Consider the following 24,867-nt stretch of genomic DNA (forward strand, 5'->3'; position numbering starts at 1 on the left):
CCCACAATCCTGCTGGCGATGCACAATTCCTGCAGTTAGGCCAAGGGTCCCAGACCAGGGGGAAGAAAATGGACATATAGGAAAAATTGACATTTTAGGAAAAAGGGGGTTTATATATATATATATTTTTGAGGCACTAACTATTTTTGGGCAATTTTTATTTTTGGAAGTTACAACCCCCTTTAAGAATGCTTTAAAGGGAGCACGGGGTGAGAGTGATATGGAGGATGCCATATTTATTTCATTTTAAACAATAGCAGTTGCCTGGCTGTCTTCCGGATTCTGTGTCTTTAATACTTTTAGCCATAGACCCTAAACAAGCATGTGCAGAGAAGGTTCTCTGACTCAGCTTTTACTGGATTAGCCATATGCTTGTTACAGGGTTTTCACTCAGACACTATTTATGCCAGAAGGCTGACAGGCAACTGGCTTTGTTTACAAGGAAAGAAATATGGCCACCTCCATATCCCTCTCACCTCTGGTTGTAATTTTTAACCCCAGCCTAGCCTACTAACCCATTACAAACCCCTGCAATACCTAAACCGGTTTATAAACTAACTACTGCCTGTATCAATCGGATGCGATCACTAGGGCGAAAGTGCTCTACAGATGTATCGCTCTGCCACTGCCTAGCGATGCATCTGTACAGCACTATGGCGCCCCAACTGTCTCCCTAGCAAACGCATCCGATCGCCACAAACGCACAGGCTAGGGATAACTGTCCGCCACATGCTCAACTAGTAATAAAATGTGGCATATGGGGTATCGTTTTAACCGGGAAGGGCCAAACAATTCATTTTATGTGTTTTATAACTACCGGATGTGTCATGTCAAAATTAGGAAGGGTGAAGAATGAAAAAATTGTGTTTTTCTGCATTTATGCTTAACTTTTCCCCATAAAATGACTATAAAATAAAATAGTTTTGGAAGAAAAATATTACCCAAAAAAAGCCTAGATTGTACTGGAAAAAACAAGATATATATCACTAAGATGGCATAAATAGTTAAAAAGTTACTGCTGTATAAATACTACATAGCTAAAGTGTCAAAAACAACAGGAATCTTAAAGAGAACCAGAGACGAAGCACCCTTATGTGTTTTACCATATATATCAGTGGGAACATTAGAGAAAACACATTCCCTGCTCTCTGCATCATTATTTGCTGTTCAGATTTCTTTTTATCAGCCCAGATAAAATCCCCATCTGAGCATTCAGGCTGCTGTAACGCTCCCCCAACGCACAGCAATGTAACACAAGTGGACTGTTCACACAGCCCCCGTTGCGTTACATGTAACGCTGCACGTTCTCCGGAAAGTGCAGCATGCTACGGCGTTACAGCGGCTATAGCCGGTTTAGACTGTTTGCACATGCGCAGTGGGAGGCGGAGAGGAGGCGGGGAGAGCCAGCTACAGTAGCCGCGCACATGGCTACTTAATATTCACTGCACTGGCGGCCGCTGATTGGCCGGCGGGACCACGTGATGCAGAGTGTCTCGCTCTGCATCACGTAGTCCCGCTGGCCAATCAGCGCCACTTTGGGAGACATTATAGGAATCGAGCCGCCTAACGCGGCTCACTCTACCGTCCTCACTTGCAGCACCATACGTTCTGTTAGGTGCACGTTATGCGACCTTAACGTAGCACCTAACGCAACGTCTTGGTGTGCAAGTAGCCTCAGTCTGGCTTTGCTATAATGACTCAGCTATAATGATTCCTAAGCAGAGCCACAAGGGGGCAGGCTTGGGCTTGAAAAGACAGCACAGAAGACAGACTCCGCTATAAAGATTCCTGAACAAAGCCAGACTGAATGCTCAGTCGGGGATTTTATCAGGGGTGCTAAGAAGCAATCTGAACAATAAATAATGAAACAGTGAGAGCATGGTAGGCGTTTTCTCTGATGTTCCCACTGATATATATGGTAAAATACATGAAGGTGCTTCATCTCTGGTTCCCTTTAAGGGGTAAAAACCGTGGAATGTGAACTGGTTAACTAGCAAGTCATTTTAACCGAGAAAAGCCAAATAATATATTTTGAGGAGTTTTATAACTGTGGCACCTGTCATGTGAAAATAACAAAGGGTGAAACATTTAAAAAAAAAAGTGTATTTTCTACATTTACACCTATTGTTTCCCTGTGAAATGCCTAAGCAAAAATTAAACAATTCTAGACTTTAAACCTAGACTCTCCTGAAAAAAATAAATATATGTATCACTTTGATGGCATAAGTAATAAACAGTTATTGCTGTATTACAGCAACACAGCTGAAATGCAAAAATTGTCAGTAATCATGAACAACTGAAGTGAGAAGTATATGGAGGCTGCCATATTTATAACCTTTTAAACAATATCAGTTACCTAGCAGCCCTGCTAATCTATCTGGCTGCAGTAGTGTCTGAATAACACCTGGGACACGCATGCAGCTAATTTTGTCAGAGATGATAATGTCAGAAACCCCTGATCTGCATATGCTTGTTCAGGGTCTGTGGATAAAAGTATTAGAGGCAGAGGATCAGCAGGATAGTCAGGCAACTGGTATTGCTTTAAAGGAAATAAATATGGCAGCCTCCATATACCTCTCACTTCAGTTGTACTTTAATGGGTCAAACCCCAGGAATGTGAAGTGAAGTGGTTAAACAAAGCTTGTAGTGAGATAGACCTGAAAGCTGCCATCTCTACTCCAAACTGCAGCTTGCTAGGCTGCCTTGCTGATCCTCTGCCTCAGTGCTTCAGAGTAACCGATTCAGAAGTATGCAGATTCCAGTATGAACCCACTGCGAGTCAGACAAAACTGAAGCCAAAAAAAAATCATCATGAACGCAAGGCATTTTTCAAAAAGTAATAAAAAAACTATTTTCAGTGTCGCTGAAAGGTTGGAGCATTAGAGGCTGTGTGATAGCAGTCACCTCCATGTACCACACTAGAAACGTATTATTGTTCTGTTCATAACAAATGCAGACAGTCTTCTGTTTATTTAAAATTAAAAAAAATCCTGCTGGGGGAGCATACACATGACTAGGGCCTGTTTCCACTACACGCAGATTCTGCATGCAGAAAACTGACTCCAATGAATGCCTATGGGAAATCTGCATCAGAAAAATCGCGTTCAGTGGAAACAGGCCCATAGACATTCATTGGAGTCAGTTTTCTGCATGCAGAATCTGCGTGTAGTGGAAACAGGCACATCCAGTAATGTCTTAGCATCCCTCATTATGGTCGGATATGACTCTGGAGACGTAAGCTAACACTTTCCACCAACTAAGCAATAATAAATCTAGGCCAGTGTGTCCTGATCAGCTTCTTAGAGGTCTCACAAAAAAAAATAAAAAAACTGGACAATAAAAGGCGAACTTTGTTTTGGGTTAACGTATAGCAAGGATCTATCGGATGCAAATAATTCAGGCTTGCGTGCAAATTTATTGCAAACACTATGCAGCTTGGAAATAAGCCAATCCAAACACAGGAAGTGAATATGATAGGCCCAATTCCTAGCTGCATACTATTTGCATTACATTAACTTGTAAGGTTCGCAGTGTCTTGCTTTTTCACTAGCCAGCAGAAAAGCATTTAGCAGCTAACGGCGACACCTGGCTGGTTAGGAAGGAGGAAGCATGGTGCTTGGCGATCTTGGGCAGTACCGACACCGCACATTTACTTGAATGGGCAGAACGCCACAATCATCATTTAAAGGCAATGTAAAGTCAGGGGAAAAAAAATGTTTAACTTACTTGGGGCTTCTTGCAACCCCTTGGACTCTCCCTGCGCCCACCGGTCCTTCTGCGGCCCTCTGCTCAGCAACGGCGACCCCTGCAAAGCTGGCTGGCCACGCTCCTCCTCATTGCGTTCCTATGCATGGCAGCATTCTGTGCATGCGCAGTACAGGAAAAGCACATGTGCAGAATGCTCCCAGCGACAGAAGCGCAATCAGGATGCATGCAGCTCAGGCAGCGCATGCACAGTAACTTGCCAGCTTTCAGGGAGTCACCGCTGCTGGCCGGAGGGTCGCGGAAGGGTGGCGCAGTAACAGGAGGACTGCCAGGGGCTGCACACCCCAGGTAAGTAAAACTGCTTTTTTTGTGGTTGGCTTATGTATCCCTTTAACGCTGGGAGAAGCTGGCGGTGTGACCCGGCCATAAAATGGAATTATTAGCATCTCTGTCTGTTCCTATCAGTGAGATTCTGACATCCACACCGCACAGTAGACTTCACTTACTAAGGGAGCCATGACTGCAGACGTGATGATTCAGTTCCGGGTGCTGTTCTGCACATTGAGTCACTCGCTGCCTCCTCATAGCTCTTGTGGTATCCGTGATTAGCTTGGTTTTTTTTTCAATACATTTCCCTGATAAGCTCAGCTAAGAAATGTTCCGCAGCCTCTGAAGCAACAGAGCTGTGACATTTTTCCCAGCGGTTTGTTGCTTTGGTTATAAAAGGTTCTGGTCCATTTGGAGTTGATCAGCGGTTCCGTTTATCCTCTTTTCATGTGCATAGTGCTCCCCTCTTATGCTGTAGTGGTTAGCTCCATTGTTTTGGTCCCATTTTTTAATTTGTGTGTGTCACCACACTGTGCAAATGGAACATTCCAAATCAAGGGGGAATCGTGGCTCCAGGGCTACTGGACTGATAATGGTTCAGTTCCGTTTGCTGAGGACACGCCCCCTTCCCCACAATGGTGGAGAAAATGTGATTCCTGGGAATCTCCTGGTGGTAGACACCAGCAGCACTCACAGGGTTTTCTCAGGGTCTTCATCAGATGATTCGTCCTCTGTGTCTAGCTCGTCCTCTGAGGCAGGGGGTGCCGGTGGGAAGGGCTGGTCGCGGTCCAGGTTGACATAGGTGATATTCAGATTGATATAGTGGTCTCCCATCAGGGCGTTGGAGATGTCCTCCATCTCAGTGACTAGCTGGGTGAAGGTCGGGCGTTCATCTGGATGTGGGCTCCAGCACTGCAGCATGAGCGTGTAGCTGCAGAGAAGACAGGCGGTGTTAGTAGACATACAGGAGGATAATATAAGGAATCATTGCCCAAATATCTGTTCATACCCTTAAGGTCCCCATACATCAGGCAGGTGTGAGCCAGATCTTTCTCTGATTAAATCTGATAGGCGAGAGATCTGTTTCCTGCCCAAAAACCGCAGACTGATTTCTAAATTTGGCCTAGTGACACTAGCTCCGCCTAGCCAACCCCTCCCCCCCCCCCTTGCCCCCATTTCCCTAAGTGTAAAATATCCCCCTGGTGCCGATTCAGTGTAAAATTCTCACCTGTCCCGCTGGCATGACTCCCGTCCTCATCCACCATCACCCGTGTCCACTGTTACCGCAAGTGACACCACATGGTGGGTGTGCTATGGTGGGCGTGCACCAGATCAGGCGCATGTGACATCACACACACACGACAGGTGCTACACACAAGTGAAGGCGGGGAAGGCGCCGGGAGATGTGTCAGCGGGATAGGCGAGAATTTGCACTGCACATGGGTAGGCATAGGCTAAGTCATTTAAATTTGTGATTAAAATGAGGCTTAATTGCCTCAGGTGTGTGCATGGGAGACAAGGGGTTACTTACCCAGAAGTCAGTCGGTTTCTATGCGTATCACACGTCTCGCACGCGGCCTATGGGACGCATTCCAAGACTCACTGCCGCACTTCCTCCTTCCGGCTTGAATGAGGAAGTGTGCAGTAGTGAGTCGTGCAACGCGTCCCATAGGCCGCGTGTGAGACGTGTGATACGCATAGAAGCCGACTGACTTCTGGGTAAGTAACCCCTTGTCTCCCATGCACACACCTGAGGCAATTAAGCCTCCTTTTAATCACAAATTCGAGTGGCTTCCGACTCAGAAGCTCACGCCTGACATGGGCACAAGGAGGGGGAGGAAGAGACATTTTACATTTTGGGTACAGCGGCCGGGTTGTTGCAATATCACACGCTGTTATAGCCACGCACCTAACTGACCACGTCTGATTATCAAGATTTCCCAGCATGTCCAATCGATTTATTCGACAGATTTTGCCCTAAAATCGATTGAATCATCGATCAGGTAGACATGTTGGGGCAGATTTTCATCTGATTACATACAATTATCGAATGAGATGATCGATCAGGCCCCAAAATCTATAAATGCGTGGCCACCTTTATACTAGACTAGCCATACAGTATGCCATGTATTCTCAGTGTGAAATTTCCCTGACCAAGAATCAGTAAGAGAACATTAATCGTTCCCCCCCGCTTCGTACTGTGCTCGCCCCATCCCCCCCCCCCCCCCCCCCCCCCCCCACCCATTCTCTCTGCGAGAAAAGAACAGCTTTTCAGATCAATGTTCAAACAATTATTTTGTTCAAAATCAGTCAAGATAGTCCCCGAGTTTTAAAAGGCTTTTGTTCAATTCATTACTTTCAACAAAGACAGCTCTGCATTGTACAGCATACAGGGGACCTGCAGCAAGGAAAGGCACTGCTTGTATCCAGCAACATCTGATGGTTACACAAAGCTACAGCCAACCCATTTCAAGCATACCTGAAGTGAGAGGGATATGGAGTTGCCTGGCAGTTCTGCTGATGTCTCTGGCTGCAGTAGTGTCTGAATTAAATACATGAAACAGGCACGAGGCTAATCCAGTAATCCAGTCACACTTCAGTTGGAAGTGCCTGATCTGCATGCTTGTTCCAGGTGTATGGCTAAGAGTAGTAGGGCCAGTTCAGACGGGCATCTGACCCCCCCCCCCCCCCCCAAAAAAAAACAAACCTGTGGGAGCTTTTGTCATCGCTTTCCATGGTTACATGGAGGCATGGCCCTCAGCCAGCCTGAGGATTGCCTTAAACGAAGATGAAAAATCAGGAACGGAACATGGCGTTCGCGCAAACTGAGGTAAACAATCTTAACCAGGGCCTGATGATGCAGTCTGATGCACCTGCTTCAGGCGGAGTTTACATGGAGGCTGTGCCTGGAGAGGCAGGGTGCGGGCTTGGGGACTGGGGTGCCCGGCAGAAGTAGGGAGGGGGCTGACATCCTTCCTCTCTCCATCTCCATGCCCCCCCCCCCCCCCCGCTCCTGTCCCCCTGCAGAGTGGCACAGAGGTGGGTATTGTAAAGGACTCCCCTTTCCCTGCTCCATGCGACATCTCCATCCACTCCGTACCACGTTTCATACACGTCATACAGAGGTCGAGAGTTGCGGATGGACAAGTTGCATGGAGCAGGGACGGGTGGCGTCACAGGCCGGTGACTGTAACCCTGAACCTTTCCCTGCATGCCTGTAGAAAGGAGACATTTGGGAGATACTCACAGAGGATCAGGACAGAATTCGGGTTGTGGAAGGCGTCGCCCCCTAAACAGATATCGCGTGATGTCATAAGGGTCCACGTCTGGATACGGGGGTGCGCCTCGAGTCATCAGCTCCCACAGCAGCACCCCGAATGACCACTGTGGAAAAGAATAGTCAGACGTACTGATCAATCATTCAGTTTACAGCAATGTATCACTCCTGCCTCCTTGGTAGGAGACCAGCATGCCTTCCCAGTCACTGCGATGCAATACAGGTAACAGACTGTACACAAGCGAATTAAAGTAAACCAGCAGTGGAAGAAATACACTGAAGGGGACTTATGAGGATGCTATCTGGTCTCCCCCTTTATATTGAGGTGATCCAATAACAATGCTCACTTAGGTAAGGGGATCTGTTGAAATACTACCTTTATTTATTTTTCCATCTACCATCAGGATGCGCTGTAGTGACATATAGTGAATGCAGTAAATTATTCAGGACACATTTTTTACAGTAATTTTCCAGGTTTCAGCATCAGAACCACTTCCTATATCTACATATTGCTGTATATTGTATGTAACCCCACCCTCCCAATGATGCTTAGCCTAGGCTGATTATATTTGCAGAATCCTCACCCGCAGAGCATTCTGGGAGACCAGGTAATGTGATTCTCAGAAACAAACATTCTGCAGAGATCATCTGCCAGTAAAGGGGTGTGTGTGTGTGTATGTGTGTGAGTGTGTGTGTGTGTGTGTGTGTCTATTGTAAGGTGTCGTAATATATTATTTATTTTTAATGTTGCTAGAAAAAAAAAAGTGTTCAGGGCAATCTCTATACGTAAGAGAAGAGATGCTTCTGTCTCTTTCAAGTCCCAGGACTCAGCTGATGTACTGCTGTGCCCCACCTACATTTATAGCCTTGGCTAGAGCACTATTGTCTTATTTATGTTTGATTTACCGTGCCCACTTTAGCCATGGGAGGCAAGGGGTCTGTTGCCTCTTTTACCTTTTCGGGGGGGGGGCGGGGCAGAACCCCTCCTCAACATTTTAGTAGGGATACTTTGCAAAGAGGGAGGATGTAAATCACAGTAATTGTAAACCCCCCCCCTTCCCCCCCCCAAAAAAAGTCCATTTTTAATGTACCCGTACAATCATAGCGATGATGGGCAAATTCCACCAAGAGACAAGTCTCTCTCTAATCCAATCTGATTACAAAGAGATCTGTCGGCTGCCCATTTACCACAGGCCGAATCCCAATCAATTTCATGCTGAAATAGAAACCCGGAATAGGCCTTATACGCCGCAACCGCTGCCCCTGTAACGTGCAATGTGCCCCCCAGTGCACTATACATTTCCTGTGCATGGCTGCCGCTTGTCCTCCGCTGCCTCCATCATTCATACATGCAACGCACGTGGTTGCCAGAGTAACGCGGGCATGTGTTTGATGTGACACACGGCCCCATTACTCTGGCAACCACATGAGGCTCATGTATGGATGGAGGACAGCGCCCGGAGGCAGAGGAGGACAAGTGGCAGCCATGGACAGGTAATGTATAGTGCAAGGGGGGTGGATTGGTCACCTTGTGGATCGGGCATGCACTTGGCAGCACCGATTTTCATCTGATTCGGATAATATTCAAATCGGATAGTCAATCGTCCATCAAGTCGCCTAATGTATGGCCACCTTTAAGGCCCATACACACATCCAATTTTACCACCTCCCTGTAATATGCAGGCCGAAATATTTTGAATACTGTGAGCCGGTAATCACTCATACTACATGAAAGTGGTAAAACTGGGCAATCATTGACCAATCAAAATTGGATGTGTGTATCAAGTTTTAGTAAATCTGAAATCAGAAGGTCGGCCATTTCGAAGCTGCCATAACTGCCTTTACAACACGCTGCCTGTCTCCTGTGTCTGTTCCTTTCAGAAGCACTGATCCAGGACAACTATGCAGTCTGTGAGTTCCGTCTCCATGGCAGCCAGGCACATGGAAAGCATAAAATGTAATACAAATGCCAGAATCCCACTCGCAGGCTTTCTGCAATGATCATTGTCTCCTCACCACGTCACTCTTGGTGGTGAATTTCTGAGTCTGCAGACTCTCCAGCGCCATCCACTTCACTGGCAGCCGGGCGTTCTTGTGGCGCCGCACGCTGTAGTATTCCTTATCAAACACATCCCGAGCCAGTCCGAAGTCCGCCACCTTCACCCGATACGCCTCATCCAGCCTAAAACACACAAACGCACATCAGCCATAGTGTAGCCAGGTAATAACTTGGGGGCTATCTGAGGGGCTTCTGTAAAGGAAGCCACACACAATACAACTTTTCTGTTTGAGTTTGCGGCAATGCGATAAAAACATCAACAGATCAGTTGTACTGGGAAAAAAAACAAGTTTTAAGGTTTTTTTTTTTGGTTTTTTTTTTATACATTGGACATGTTTGAAAATTCAGAACAAAAATTAAATGATGTGTGATAGATTGTCAAATTGTATTCAACCTGAATAAATTGTATGTAACAATTTCATACATACTAAAAACTTACTTTAAATGTTTGAACAAACAACAAAAAGGATAGAATTATAAAAGTGTGTCTATATGTGTATTAAAAAAGATAGAAATAATAATAATAATACCTCAGGATCCTAAAGCAGCTTCCCTCATCCTTCCCTTCAGCCCCGTTCCAGTGGGGCGACCACTGAAAGTCTAGCACACTAGTGGGGCTTCCGCAGAAATAGCCGAGCCCAATTGGGTCTGCTCTACTGCGCAGGTACAAGCCGTGTGCACCTGCACAATAGAGCAGACCCGATCAAGCCTGGCTATTTCCACAGGAGCCTGAGCAGAAAGCCGTCAGTGCGTCTGCACAGGCAGGCCTCAGCTGTTATCATTCTTTTTAATTGTTTGCAGCTGCTAGTGCTGGATCGGGCTGGCCGAGGAAGACTGGGAAGCCTCATAAGCATCCAGAACCTTCATCCTCCCATGGTAATTATCTATTTTTTTTTATTTATTTAAACTCGAAAGGTTTTCTTTAATTTTGAAAAATCCATATTAAAAAAAGGTATTCATATTAAAAATCAAAGAGATCAGAAGTTGAGTTTTGAGTGAAAGGTTTATGAACCCAACCAATAGTGTTGGTGGACTAATTCAGGACCACATGGCTCGGAACCCGAACAGCTGCATTCAGCACCATTTCAGCACTAGACAGTGGGATGGGGTGAGCTTCATATAGCTCTTATACTTCCTGATTCCAAACTGGAAGGAGGAAGTATCAGAGCTAAATAGAGCGCATCCCATCCTGCTGTCCAGTGCTGAAAGTGTCTCTTAAAGGGAACCTGAAGCGAGTAAAATTATATAAAAAAAACACATGACATAACTGCAAATGAATATTACGTACTAACCTCACCACCAGTTCCTCTCAGAAGATCACCATTTTCTTCTTACAGTGATCCCTTCCAGTTCTGACAATATTTTGTCAGAACTGAAATATACCAGTTGCTGTCAGTTATATATCAGCAGCTATATTCAGTTATAACTGAATGTGCAAGGCAATGTCCAGGTTTCCCTATGGCTCAGGTGGGCGATTTTACAGTTTAACAGTGTACTGACTAGGAAACTGATATGGGGTAATGGCCGTTTTCAAAATGGAGGACGGAGAATTCCATCGATCACAATGGACAAATGGGGCGCAGGAGAGGAGAAAGATTACTACACAGGAGGTAAGTATGACCTGTGTATGGTTATTTTGACTTTTTATTTTCAGTTCAGGTTCTCTTTAAAGGGACTCCGAGCAGTGCAGAAACTATGGAAAGATGCATATCATTTTAAAGCTCTCTTTCTCCTCTTTCCAATGATATATAAACCGCCGCCCTACGCCTTTTAGTTTTCGCTATTTTCGCGATTGAAATTGCCGCGGCCGCAATTTCAATCGCGAAAATAAAGAAAACTAAAAGGCGTAGGGCGACGATTTAGGTGTCGCCAGAAAGAGGAGAAAGAGAGCTTTAAAATGATATGCATCTTGCCATAGTTACATTGTATTACACAGGACGACTTTTTCTGCAGAATGGAGCTGCTGACACTGGGGAAAGTGTCGTCCTGTGTAATACAAGTAACTATGGAAAGATGGATATCATTTTAAAGCTCTCTTTCTCCTCTTTCTGCCTAAATCGTCACCCTACGCCTTTTAGTTTTCTTTATTTTCGCGATTGAAATCGCGGCCGTGGCAATTTCAATCGCGAAAATAGCGAAAACTAAAAGGCGTAGGGCGGCGGTTTATATATCATTGGAAAGAGGAGAAAGAGAGCTTTAAAATGATATGCATCTTTCCATAGTTTCTGCACTGCTCGGAGTCCCTTTAAGGTTCCCAGTTCAAACAACAACACTACCAACCGACTTTTTTGTGTTATAGGATTTATTTTTTTACAAAATTGCGGCAATCTAGAACATACAGATTTGGTACCTGGAACAACATCCTGGCGATTTTCAATCAACTGAAAAATTTTATGAGTTTCGTTGAATCAAAAAAATATTATTTTTTTTTAATTGTAACGTGTGGCCACATTGACTGTGGACATGTGACCCAAAGAATTTGGAAGCAAAATGACATCACATAAGCCCCTAGAACATACATGTCACATCAATGCGATTAACTGGTGTAATCAATAATAATCTGGCCCTCTGCCATCAAATGCCAATAATTACACTGATCGGACCTTCAATAAGCGAGTGTTACTGCTGGATAATTCTGGATTCTTTCAGTCAGAAAATGTTATTTGTCTAGAGTCTACTCTAGACTCTAAAGCAAACCACTATACTGAGCTGAATGGCATACTGAGGGTGAACGAGCCCATGTGGATGAGTTGTTCAAATCATAGACCAACAAGAATTATTTTTCCCCTTTGATGAATGATGCGTGTGTTTTGCTATGTGACACATTCGCACATGCGTGTGGTATGTAGAGCCACCACAATCCTCGAGTCACTTACATGCAGTTCCGTGCAGCCAGGTCTCTATGGACAAACTTCCTGTGTGCCAAATATTCCATTCCCCGAGAAACCTGCAGACCAAACCCGACCAGGTCCTTTACTGTGGGGTTCTGTGGGCAGAAAAGAGACCAGATTAAGTCAGAAGTAGGTCCCAAACCAATCCTATAGTCCCCTCAGCAGTGCCCGTTCTACAGAAGGTTATGCTCGGAGACATTACAGCATGATCTGGGTGCCCACACAGTATTATTAATGGGTTGTAAAACACTTTACCATAATGACAGTTAGCAAAATAGACCAAGAGAGACTGCACACTGCAGAAGGCTTTTAGCTCTTGTCTTATCCTGGAGACCATCAGCTCACCTCCATCAGGGGAGCTGCTCTGAGGAAGCAAGTTACTCACCAAGCTATGGAGTCACCTGCAGAGGACAAGCTGCCACCTGCACTGCATATCCAAATAGTGGACAAATGCTTTGTGAAAGCACACCTGAAGAAAGGGGGCTATGGAGGCTGCCATATTTATTTTCTTTTAATAATACCAGTTGTTCGGCTGTCCTGCTGATCCACTGCCTTCAATTCTTTATGCTAGGTACACACCATACAATTTTCTGGCAGATTTAAATCTGCCAGATCGATTATTTCCAACATGTCTGATCTAAATTTCGATCGAGTTTTTTAAATAGTTTTTCGATCGAATTTCATAGAACTGAACGAAAATCGATCGGAAAAACAATTAAAATCGTAAAATCAGAAAAAAAAAAATCAATTGATATTCAGATCGGACATGTTGGAAATAATCAATCTGGCAGGTAAATTTGCCAGAAAATTGTATGGTGTGTACCTACCATTAAGACACTCAACAAATATGCATATCAGATGCTGAAATATAAGTTTGACTGGATTAGATGCAGGTTTTGTCTCAGGTGTATGTGATTCAGACACTACTGATGCATGAAAGATCAGCAGGACAGCCAGGCAACTGGTATGGTTTAGAAGGAAATAATAATGGCAGCCTCCATATCCCTTGCACTTCAGGTGTCCTTTAAAATGTTTTCATGTTATCAACCCCTCTGAGAGAGAGCGCAAGAATCCCTGCAGTGTGGAAATCCCCATCAAGGCTCCTGGATACCTGGGTTGAGTACACGCCATATTGGATGCTAACCACAGTATGTTTTTTTTTTTTTATGTTACTTTTCCCATAGCCTTTTTCTTTTAGCCTCATGAGAGCGGCCATATTGCTGGCATTGTCCGCACTATGCTTTTTTAGCCTGCTACTTGTGTCTTCAGCAGAAAGCATTTCGTTTGTTGCTGAAATCCCAGTCAGTACCACTGTAAAAGTGAAGTGGTCATAAAAACAGATTAGGCCTTCATTAGTACAGGAGCTGTTGTAGAGAGATAATGGACAAGTGTATATTTGGTGTGCAGTCTCATTTGAAAACTTTACTCGTGCCAAGTATACATCAACCCCATTAAAGTAAGCCACCCTATCGATACCTATTCTTACCTTTCTCCTTTGCATGGTTAAAAAAACAAAGCTTAGTGTTCAATCACTAAAAAGACAAAGAAAAAAAAAAGCTCAACACAAAATACAATTGTTTTGCTTAAGAAAATTCTAAAATGAGTGTATTCCTTTACTTTGCCCATAAAGGAAGAACACCATGGCCACCACACCATCCCAGATAAACTGACCCCAAACAGTAGCTGGGTTACACACACAGAAGTCCCCCATTTTGTGGCCTATTCCACAGCTGGAGTTATAGCACCACAGTTAGAGCACCCTTTGAACGGCGACCCACAGCTCGGTATTTGTGATATGGCAGAATTAAACTACCGGACTGACAGTCCAGTGATGCAGGTGAGATAGGGAGATCTTTATCTTAGACGAGATATAACACTATAAAGCTGACTCCGCCACCATCTTCTGGGGATTGTTTCCAAGTGTCTACCACTATTTCAGAACAAACTATTCCTCATTACTTCTACTCAACACAAAGGAGTCATCTCTGCAGAGTCTTCAGAAGACACAATGATTCCTTTCTGATGGCACCATCCGTAGTGGAGAGAAATTCTCTGTGGAGATTAATGAGGCTCCCAGTCTCACCTTTATGCGCACGTATAGTGATGTCTATCAGTTCAGCAACTATACCGAACCAGAAACATTCCGTACACTTTTCCTCTTAACAATAGGTGGCTAAGATCATCCATCAATCATGAGGAGACACAAGTGTCTCTGAAAGAGAGGAGGAAGCTGGGACTGTGCATGCTTCTATTGTCCAGAGTCCCCAGGGCTCATCATGGATTTTCTTGTAATATCTCTTGTAGTTATGAAATAAACGCTTCATTTTTTCGAAACGCAGTTACAAGATTTATCCATTATTGCAGCCAGTGGAGTCACTACCAGCAGGGTTATGTTACTTCCTACCTCACCGGCTCACACCAACACCGAATGTACAATAACAGAGCATAGAAAGGAATAAAAGAAGGAAATGGAAGATGTCCCAGAACAGGGCCCTCGAGGAACTAAATCTGTTTTCTGATCCTTCAAATGAATAAGTCAAGAAGGCGTTCCAATGTGGACTTACTCGGTCCTCGCTGCGGATGAAGTGTCTCAGGTCCCCATGCGACATGTATGGAAGGACCACCAACGGAAGACCGTCCCGTGGCAAAAATATTCCAATAAGCGACAGTACGTGTGGGTGGTGAAAGCTCTTCATTAGGATTCCTTCACGGAGGAATTCCTCAACCTCCTCCACATCAGTTATCCCTGAGGAGAGGAGACACAGGGATTAGTATGCTGTAGTAGACAGTGATGGTCATGTCTAGGAGAACTCATGGAGAAACTGCGATCAGTTTAGTCAGATGATAGATATTATTATTATTATTATTATTTATTGTATTTATAAAGCGCCAACATATTACGCAGCGCTGATATGCAAGTCTCCGATTTGCTAATTATGATCATGTGCTAAAAGCAGTTTCTGGTAACAGCAAATTGGAGCTTTTCAAATGTATCAGCTGATCAAACAAATCACATGCTTCTCCATAGGTTCTCCTAGACACGACCATCACTACTAGAAGAGTAAAAGGGATCGACCTACAACATCTCTGAAATTATATACTAACCAACCCAACAATCCCTTTCTTTACAAAAGCGAGTCAGGTGAAAACAGCATAGCAACCAGGCGCCGCCATAGGCTGTAATGGGAATTACTGCATAACAGCCTATGGCGGTGCTCAGGCAGTAATTTGCAGCAGTGCTCAGGCAGTAATTATTTGGATGCTGTCAGGAGACGGAGCCCAAATTACAATAAAAACAGCGTCATTCGGCTGCCAGCAATACCTGGCAGCTAAATTAGGTTTACCCCAGAGTCCACGGCGGTCTTGAGGGGGAATAGTAATTAACGCTGCCAGGACTTCTGCAGGAGCAGGGTGAGCTGTTCTACGGCTTCACCCTGCGCCCAAATTTCCTGGCGTCTTAATTACATGTACTCCTCACAGAACCCCCATCTAGGCTGTTCTACTTTATCTCCAATTCAACCATCATAATACAATTTCCACAAGATCCATGACAAACGCCTCCAAAATTACTATATACTTTTCAAGACCATCATGATAGGTATTCCATAGTACTGGTCTACAGCCTATGTCATAAAGCAATATCAATCCATGCCATCCACAGATGAGGAGTCTGTAAGCTGTGCCCATGTTGGATTGTTGTGGCTCTGTAAAATGTATAAGCTATTGGACCACTCACTATACACCAGCGGTTCTGGAAATGTGCCTGCCTTTTAGGAGCATAAAGAAACTAGTTCTATGTCCAGCAGTGATGCATTATGGGAGATCTTTTTGGTTCACTTAAAGTTGAAATATTGCAAATACCTTCTTATAACCACCAGGATGAAAAAAGTTAAGGTGGCCACTAATGGTTCAATTTCTAGTGAAAAATTGTTCGAGCGATCAGAAATTCTGATTGGATTGGTTGTAAATAATCTCTGTTGATGGGCACAATCGATTACAAACTATTATAAAAATAGTCGTTCGACTGGATTTTCATTAAACCAAAATTTGGATTTTATTGTTGGTTGTGATAGATAGGAAGCAAAGATTGGTTCGTTGGTGGTGTAGTGAACAATTTCACTTCCGATCAGAATTTCTGATTGCTCAAACGATTTTTAGCTAGAAATTGGATCGTTAGTGGCCACCTTTAGATACTCACCTAAGAAGAGGGAAGGCTGTAGATCCCTTAGAGCCTTCCCAGACCTCTCTGCATCCCCTAATTTTACCGCCGGGCCCAGTATTCCTGCATCCAGCTTTAATGTTGAAGAAGCCATTGGGTCTCCTTGGAAGGCTATGGAAGAACTCAGGTCTGGTGTGCACAGCACAGAGCTGCTCATCTTCAGAAGTATTCGGAGATCGGAGTGCTTCTGTACTCTACTGAGGAAATCCGAAGATGCACCTGGCGGGAGATATGAACGGGGGCCCGGTAGTGGAAACGCAGAAAGGACCTGGAAGGCTATGGGATCCAGAGCCTACCGTCTTCCTAGGCGAGTATAACTTTTTTCACCCTTGTAGTTACAGGTATCCTTTAAGTAGGGAATATTATATGTAGCACAACTACTGCTGTCACCTTGCTTACAGAGGACTTCCATCCGATCTACTTTATCCAATCTCTTTAACTTATTTCCCTTTTCTAGCTTTATTAATGACCTCTGACTAGTGGTGTTACAGCAGCCCATAAAGCCCCCCTGATAAATTGTCATGGGGCCTCCTGGAATCCAAACTTCTCCCCGTCATAACCAATTCCCCCCACAGACAGACAGACACACTTGCCCCAATACCCATGCAGAATAGCACAGGGACCAGAGTAATATTTACCTGCTCCAGTGTTGTGGGTCTATTTTATGCATCACAGCCGCACACTCTCAGTTGCCATTCACCAGCTCCCGATCACATGACTCGCATCGGTCATGTGATCGGGAGCCAGCAAATGGCAGCAGAAGTGTGTGGGTGTGATATATGGAGGAGAGACACAGTGCTGGAGCAGGTAAACTTTACTCCACTACCTGTGCTACTCTAAATGTGGGTAGAGGGGGAAGGAATGGGCCCCCACAGCCCCCCCCCCCAGTGGTCGCAGGGGCTATTATTATGCCCCTGCCTGTGACAGCTGATACATATTAGCTAATACATATTTTATTTCCCATTGTCTCGGCCTATAGTTGTCAATTTCATCAGCAGGAGATAAAACTTCTCATATATCATCCATATTTAATAACCTCTAATGGGATCTCCGTTATCACTGAGGCATAGACAGCTGGTCTGCTAATTGTGCATCACTATAATCCACCCATCAGATAAACCAAGACGTAAGTATATCACTTTTCTATGCTACTGGATAAAATAATGTTTGTTGTAATGCAAGCTTAATATGGTAAGTTATACCACTCAAGCATTCTATTGCATGGCTACTGATTGTTGGTCTTCGGTATCCTCAAAATCATTTAATGTGGCTGCACTCCGGTCTGGCTAAGAGACAGATCACTACAGAGCCCGTAGCTACAGTACCCTATATTGGCACCCCGTGCCACTATGTCACCACAAGACCCCAATCAATGTGCTCACTGTTAAGGGATTTCACTGCGCAGTGCATCTCTCGCCCATCTTCCTCTGTGTAGGCTCCATGGTACACACTCCCAAAATGCCCTGTGGGGAAAGCAAGAGTGGAAAGCTGAGCAAAACAACCAGGGCATGAAGTGGTTAAAGCATGCTAAAAGTGAGAGGGATATGGAGGCTGACATATTCATTTACTTTTAAACACAGCAAATTTCCTGGCTGTCCTGCTGATCCTCTGCCCCTATTCTTACAGCCATAGCCCCTGAACAAGCATGCAGCTGATCAGATCTTTTGCACACATTAGCTGTATACTTGTTTCAGGTGTATGAGTCAGTTAGTACTGCAACCAGCGATCAGCAGGACTGCTGCAATTGGTATGGTTTAAAAGTAAATACGGCAGCCTGCATATGACTCACTTCAGGTCCCACTTAAAGTGACACTGAAGTGTAGTACGGATAATTACTAGAAGATTAGTAGCAAAGAAATGAGTCCCTTATTTTTATTTTTTAGTTATATAGTGGTTTTTTATAGCATTGTATCATATTGTCATATTTGCAGTTTGTTCTGTCTTATAGTTTAAAATACAGAGTGTGTTTCACAGAGCTAATGACCCTTTGAACTGCTCTTCTCACTGAACCTTATCTGAAGCTGTCTGTCACTGTTTTTGTTGTATAGTGCTCCAGAGAACAGAGACCAATTTGGTAGTGGAGCTCAGAGAAGCTCTTTTGCATGAATAACAACTGAAGTTTCTTAACTCTTCTTGTACTGGAAACAATGGCCTCAATTCACTAAGATCATGCTGGAGATAATAAGGCAAGAGAAAACTTACCTCCACACAGTGAGAGAGTTATCTTATCTCTTAATCCCTAATTTACCTCCTCTGTAGTTATTTTCACACGCAGTTAATAAACAGCCTGTTTTTTTTAACTCTGGAGTTATTTTAAGGATTGAAGAGTTAACTTAAAGACAGAAGAGTTAACTTTAGGTTTGCCTGAGGTAAAATGTTTCCTGAATACGACATGCCTTATCACCATGGTAACAACTCTAGAAATGTTACTAAAGACAGGAGATAAGCTAAGTGAATTGAGGCCAATATATGACTTGTTTCTTTGCTATTAATGTTCTATTTCTTAGCTGTGCTACACATACAAATCATTATCTCATAAGTTTATTTTCATAAGTTATTATACTAAGGTCTTCATTTCCAATGTATTTTAGTAGCACTTTACTGGAAGCAAAGAAGTGGACACATAAATCCCAGTCACCCAAAGAGCTCAAATTCAAATGTCCAAGGATATAAACATTCCATTAGAAGGTGTCTGGCATTCTAATCCCAAATCCTTTTACACGAATACACACAGATTACAAATTATCCAAGATTGCTCTATTGTTTTCCAGCATTGGCTTCCATTGACTGATTGGTAAATGCATAGGGCCTGATTTCCAAAAGTCTTGTACCCACGGCCTGACTTAAAGTACCCCTGAACTGGTCCAGATACTTTTAATATATTTTGCTCCTGGTGCTGTGTGACTAGCACATAGCACCATCCTCCCCCCTCCAGCGCCCCCTGCGACCCCGTTTTAACAAATATGTGTGAGGAGGAAGTGGCAGCTTTCCTACCCTCCCCCTGTTCTTAGCCCTGCCCCCATCCACTAACGGCTATAGTTCCCCATATGAATCAATGCACTGCACACAGCGAGCAGGGGAGCTGCGCTGTGTGCGGTCTTGTGTTTATTGAGGTCAGAAGGATATCCGACCTCAAATACCACAAGATCGCACACAGCGCAGCTCCCCTCTACTCTATGTGCAGAGAATAATAAGGGGAACTATAGCAGCGAGTGGAGGGGGCTGAATTATAAACGAGCAGAGGGGAGGAAGAACTGCCACTTCCTCCCCACACATATTAGACGTTCTGCCTCAGTCAAAGATTACGACTGCTGAGCAGAACTGGGGCTACAGGGGACACAGGAGGAGGGAGGATGGTGCTATGCGATAGTCACACAGCACCAGTAACAAAACATAATTAAAGTATCGGGGGGAGGGAACCAGGTCAGGGGTGCTTTAAGTCAGCTGAGGAAGCCAATAACGACCACCCGACGACCTCCGACACCCAACCCGTGAGGAATCCGTTGGATGGATCCACTCAACTCCCGTGACACTGATCCCATTGTTCGCGCTGTTTCCCATGCCCATGTCATGCATGCACTGCTTGTCGTCCCTCATTTGCCATCCTGCATAGCAAGACAGTACGTGGTCAGCTACATAGCTGAGACGCATATGTGCAGCCTGGCTCAGCGATGTCATCCAAAGGGATCAGGTCCTGTAACCCAACGGGTGACGTTAGTTGTGACTGTGTACGAGCCCCAAGGCATTTCCACAGGCTTCATCATAAGTGACCCAGAAAATCTGGTATGTTTTCCCCCCAGATATTATAGGGTAAATAATTGCACAACTCTTTCTGGTCATGTAAGAGCCCCTAGGCAGGACATACACAGTCACCACCTGTCACCTCACCACCATGCTATGAGGACACCACAGTAAAGCCCAATCTACACGATACGATTCTTTGTGCGATTTGATTACGATTCTTTTTATGATCCAATTAAATCCGACATGTCCGATCGGGATTCGATTCGATTCAGTTCGATTTGCCATTGCAAACGAATCCTGATCGCACATGTCAGATTTAATCAGATCCTAAATAGAATGGTAATTGAATCGCACAAAGAATCGTATTGTGTAGATTGGGCTTAATGCCTTGGCATACTAACAGATACTGAAAGATCATTATTGTGATATTTAAAGTGAACCCAAGGTGAGAGGGATATAGAGGCTGACATTTATTTCCTTTAAAACAATGCACATTGCCTGGTTGTCCTGCTGATTCACTGCCTCTAAACATTTTAGCCATAGACCCCGAATAAGCATGCAGATCAGATGTCTCTGACTCAAGTCAGACTGGACAAGCAGCATGCTTGTTTCAGGCGTGTGATTCAGCCACTACTGACCAGCAAGACTGCCAGGCAACTGGTATAAGAAAATATATGTCCATTTGTCTCTGTCTCTCACCTTAGGTTCCTTTTGAGTTACTATTTCTGGGCTGATTAGGGACCTGTTCTAACAAACTACTGCAATTTGATGTTATAGCACCTCTCATGAACGGTTTAGTTACATCTCATAATTTCCATCGTGTAACCTGCCACTTGTCATGGTCCTTTGGTGCCTCTTCCATCTGACAGAAATGAGTGCCTTGGGCAATGGCTTAGTTTGCCTATGCCTACCAACAGCCCCGTTTGCAATGGCCATAATAAATCATGGTGGAGAATGCTGAATGGTTAGTAAAACAGAACCTGTGGGACTGCAGTCTCACACAGATGTCCACAGTGAGGTTTTTTTTTTTTTTTTTTTTTTTAATAATAATAAATCCAGATTGTCATGGATTTATTTAAAAATAAATTAATTCTCCTTTTGTGGCTGTTGCATGTACCGTAATTAAAATCAAACAACCTCTACCTCACAAGCCTCTCAGAATTCCTCACGGTCAGGGGTGCAGCTAAGGTTTTTGTGGCCCCAAGCAAACTGCAGGAAGTGGCCTGAAAAAAGGGAGTGGCTATTCCGCAAAAAGTGGGTGGAGGGCGGTGTTCTACGTGCCCCGCAAAATGGGCGTGGCCATGACATTGTATGGGCGGAGCGTAACCGTAACCCCAAAGCAGCAAATATAGCCAACTATGCCCATTAAATGCAGCAACAGTTACCCCAGACACCAGAAAATAAACGCAATGTGGGCAACATTTCACCAGAAAACAAACACTAAAGGCTATCATTCATAAAAGTGCTGTCGGTAGAGTAAATCCGTGCGGGGAAACACCGTTATCGGTATTTCAGCCTTCTGGGTGGTCATTCATAAAAATGTTTCTAGTTGCGATAGGAGTGCGGAGATATCCTGCTATAGGCAAGCGTTAGGCAGTCGGTAGGCATGCAGAAACAGGAGAAGCTGGCCGAGTCCCTCCATGCGGTGTTCTCTCTGCTGCTGCTTGGGAGGTCTGTCCCATTCAGTTACATGTACTCCGCATGCTTATCGCTATATCGAGAGGAGCGGTAATCCCCGTCCGCATACCGCTTGCATTAATTTTTATGAATTTACATTTTGTTACATTTCCGCATAAAATCACCGCACAATACGGTAATTTATCGCTCTGCTCCAAAAAGTCAGCTTCGCATGCGGAAACAGCCTTTATGAATACACATTTTGCTCAGTGCTCGGTAAAGTCGGTTTTTAGCATTTCCGCATGTGGGAACGCTTTATGAATGATAGCCAATGTGGGCAACATTTCAGCAGAAAACAAACGCAATTTGGGCAACATGTCAGCAGAAAACAAACGCAATTTGGGCAACATTTCAGCAGAAAACAAACGCAATTTGGGCAACACTTCAGCAGAAAATTAATGCAATTTGGGCAACATGTCAGCAGAAAATAAACGCAATTTGGGCAACATTTCACCTGCAAAAAAAAAAAAAAAAAAGAATTTACTCACCTGACAGAAGTCTCCTCTCCCAGCCGGTTGGAGCACCGGCCTCTGGCGCGCAGCTCCCCAGACGATCCTCCTGCAGTCTCCCGCGCTGAATGGAATAGCAGGGCTACGGGAAGATAGCACCCGAAGCCCTGTACTGGAGACACAAATAGTCTCCATTACAGGGCTTCGGACTCCATCTTCCCTGCTCTGCCTGCCGGAAGACTATGCAGGCTGAAGCGGGGCTGCGGGCTATGAACTTGCGCAGCATCTATTAGACGCCGCGGCCAGCTCAGTGCGCACAACAGTGTGAAGTCACGACGACGTCACGGAGCCTCCGAAGCCCCTAAGAACATGAGGCCCCAAGCGGGTGCTTGGCCTGCTTGGTGCCTGGCCCCTGCTCACGGTGATCTAATATAACCTTCATGGTAGATGCATATCCTAACCGCTTAATAGCAGCCAGTTTTTAATTGTTTCAGTTCCGTTTGCTGGATTTCTTATGAAATATATTGTAGGTCCCTTTAGTAAATGAGGCCCACACTGCCTGAGGTAGTTCTCCAATCGGAAGGTTCCGGTGTCTTATTGTGCTCTCAGAAACTATCGTGACACGTTTCTACCACAGTCTGTTATGGCTTTGTGCTCCTCAGATAAAGAGGCGGAGCAGAAAATACTGGCGTGGGCTTAAAGTGGACCTGAACTTTTGCACAGGAAAGAAGGAAAACAGAGAAATGTACCCTGTATGTATTTAGAGAGTTTACTGTCTAATTCCCCTTCATCTGTGACTAATCAGAAGTTGTACTTTGATCTCTCCGTGTCACCTTACTGCCATGGCAGATAAGCTCCTTTGAAAGCACAGCATGTTAACAATAGGTCTGCCTCAGGAAATAGAAACAGTGCCGATTTATTGTAGCATTTGTATCAGCTGTAACAAAGAAATGTTTTTCTTTAAAGGTTATTCTGCTGTTGCGTATCTTTTAAAGCAGAGAGGAATTTCTGCGTTCAGGTCTGCTTTAGGAACTGTCGCAAAAATCTTAAAACACATACAAATAAGTACATTTCTTCCAGAGTACAATGAGCCATAAATTACTTGTCTCCTATGTTGCTGTCAGATGTGCAGGCTGAGGCATCACTAATGTATTTACTACAGAGGCTAAAGGGGGAGGAGATTTCTGAAGAAGTACTTAGGAACTGTCGCGAAAATCTTAAAATTTAAACCACATACAAATAAGTACGTTTCTTCCAGAGTAAAATGAGCCATAAATTAATTTTCTCCTATGTTGCTGTCACTTACAGTAGGTAGTAGAAATCTGACATTACCGACAGATTTTGGACTAGCCCATCTTCTCATAGGGGGGTTCTCAGGGTTTTCTTTATTTTTAAAAGCACTTAGTGAATGGCAGTTGCTCCGTCCAACTGCCAAAATAGTGTGCAGTGAGCAGGGAGGCTGGCCAGCATATTTGTGTTAATCATTTTCAGGGAGTGTCTTTTTAACTAAAGGCCATGCTGAGAATCCCCTATGAAGAGATGGACTAGTCCAAAACCTGTCGGTAATGTCAGATTTCTACTACCTACTGTAAGTGACAGCAACATAGGAGAAAATTAATTTATGGCTCATTTTACTCTGGAAGAAACGTACTTATTTGTATGTGGTTTAAATTTGATGCCTCAGCCTGCACATCTGACTGTGTACAGAATAGTGGACAGTGGCGTTTCTCACCTTTCCCGATAATGCGATCTCGGTGTGTAACCAGGCGGTTCTCTGGAATCAGCACCTCTTTCACTTCATCCAACAGTTCTGGCCTCAGGTTGTCCAATACATTGGTTATAAGAAGTGGCATGGAACTTGTACTAATACTGCCACCTGTGTAAATAACACCAGGGTAAGGCACCCCGCCAGAGCTACTGCTTGGGATATCTGTATGGGAGGAGAGGAGAGGTCAGGAGGAATATCTGTATAGGAGAAGAGGTCAAGCCTGGCTAAGATTGAAGCTGAAAATCAAATCGTTAAGGATAACCCAAAGAAGTTTTAAGGTCCGTACACACGCCGGACTGGAGGCAACGACGGGTCCGTCGCTGCCTCCCGCTGGGTGGGCGTGCCAACGACAGTCCGGCGTGTGTACGCACTGTCGGCGGACTGATACGGCTGTTTCTGAGCGATCAGCCCGGCGGATCGCTCAGAAACAGCCGTATCAGTCCGCCGACAGTGCGTACACACGCCGGACTGTCGTTGGCACGCCCACCCAGCGGGAGGCAACGACGGACCCGTCGTTGCCTCCAGTCCGGCGTGTGTACGGACCTTTACATGTACATCAACTCTAACAAAAGAAAGGTAGACTGTACTGGACTCCTAAAGGAGGAGGGTGGAAACTCAATTTTAAATGACCAAGGTAAGGCGGAGCTATTAAATGCCTCATTGCTTCTGTCTTCACAAGGGAAACATCACTGTTGCAAATTACAGATGCGGAAGGGTCTCAATCTTCCAGTTTTAATATTAAATACTGAAC

The 24,867-nt window shown here is 44.5% G+C and overlaps 1 protein-coding gene across 1 annotated transcript in view; it reads right to left on the reverse strand.

Moving 5' to 3' along the window:
• Positions 1–1,931: 1,931 nt before the first annotated feature.
• The window catches only part of MST1R (macrophage stimulating 1 receptor), a 111,397-nt gene continuing 88,461 nt past the window's right edge, over positions 1,932–24,867 (reverse strand). Inside the window, exons 17-23 of the mRNA XM_068252954.1 lie at positions 24,081–24,278; positions 17,861–17,941; positions 14,824–15,005; positions 12,245–12,354; positions 9,326–9,491; positions 7,280–7,416; positions 1,932–4,963 (exon numbers count right to left, since the gene is read on the reverse strand). Of these exons, the coding sequence (XP_068109055.1) occupies positions 4,723–4,963; positions 7,280–7,416; positions 9,326–9,491; positions 12,245–12,354; positions 14,824–15,005; positions 17,861–17,941; positions 24,081–24,278 (1,115 nt within the window). The 3' untranslated portion in view covers positions 1,932–4,722. The remainder of the gene's footprint in view (positions 4,964–7,279; positions 7,417–9,325; positions 9,492–12,244; positions 12,355–14,823; positions 15,006–17,860; positions 17,942–24,080; positions 24,279–24,867) is intronic.

Source organism: Hyperolius riggenbachi, chromosome 9 (assembly GCF_040937935.1).
Source record: "Hyperolius riggenbachi isolate aHypRig1 chromosome 9, aHypRig1.pri, whole genome shotgun sequence".
Taxonomy (NCBI): Eukaryota; Metazoa; Chordata; class Amphibia; order Anura; family Hyperoliidae; genus Hyperolius; species Hyperolius riggenbachi.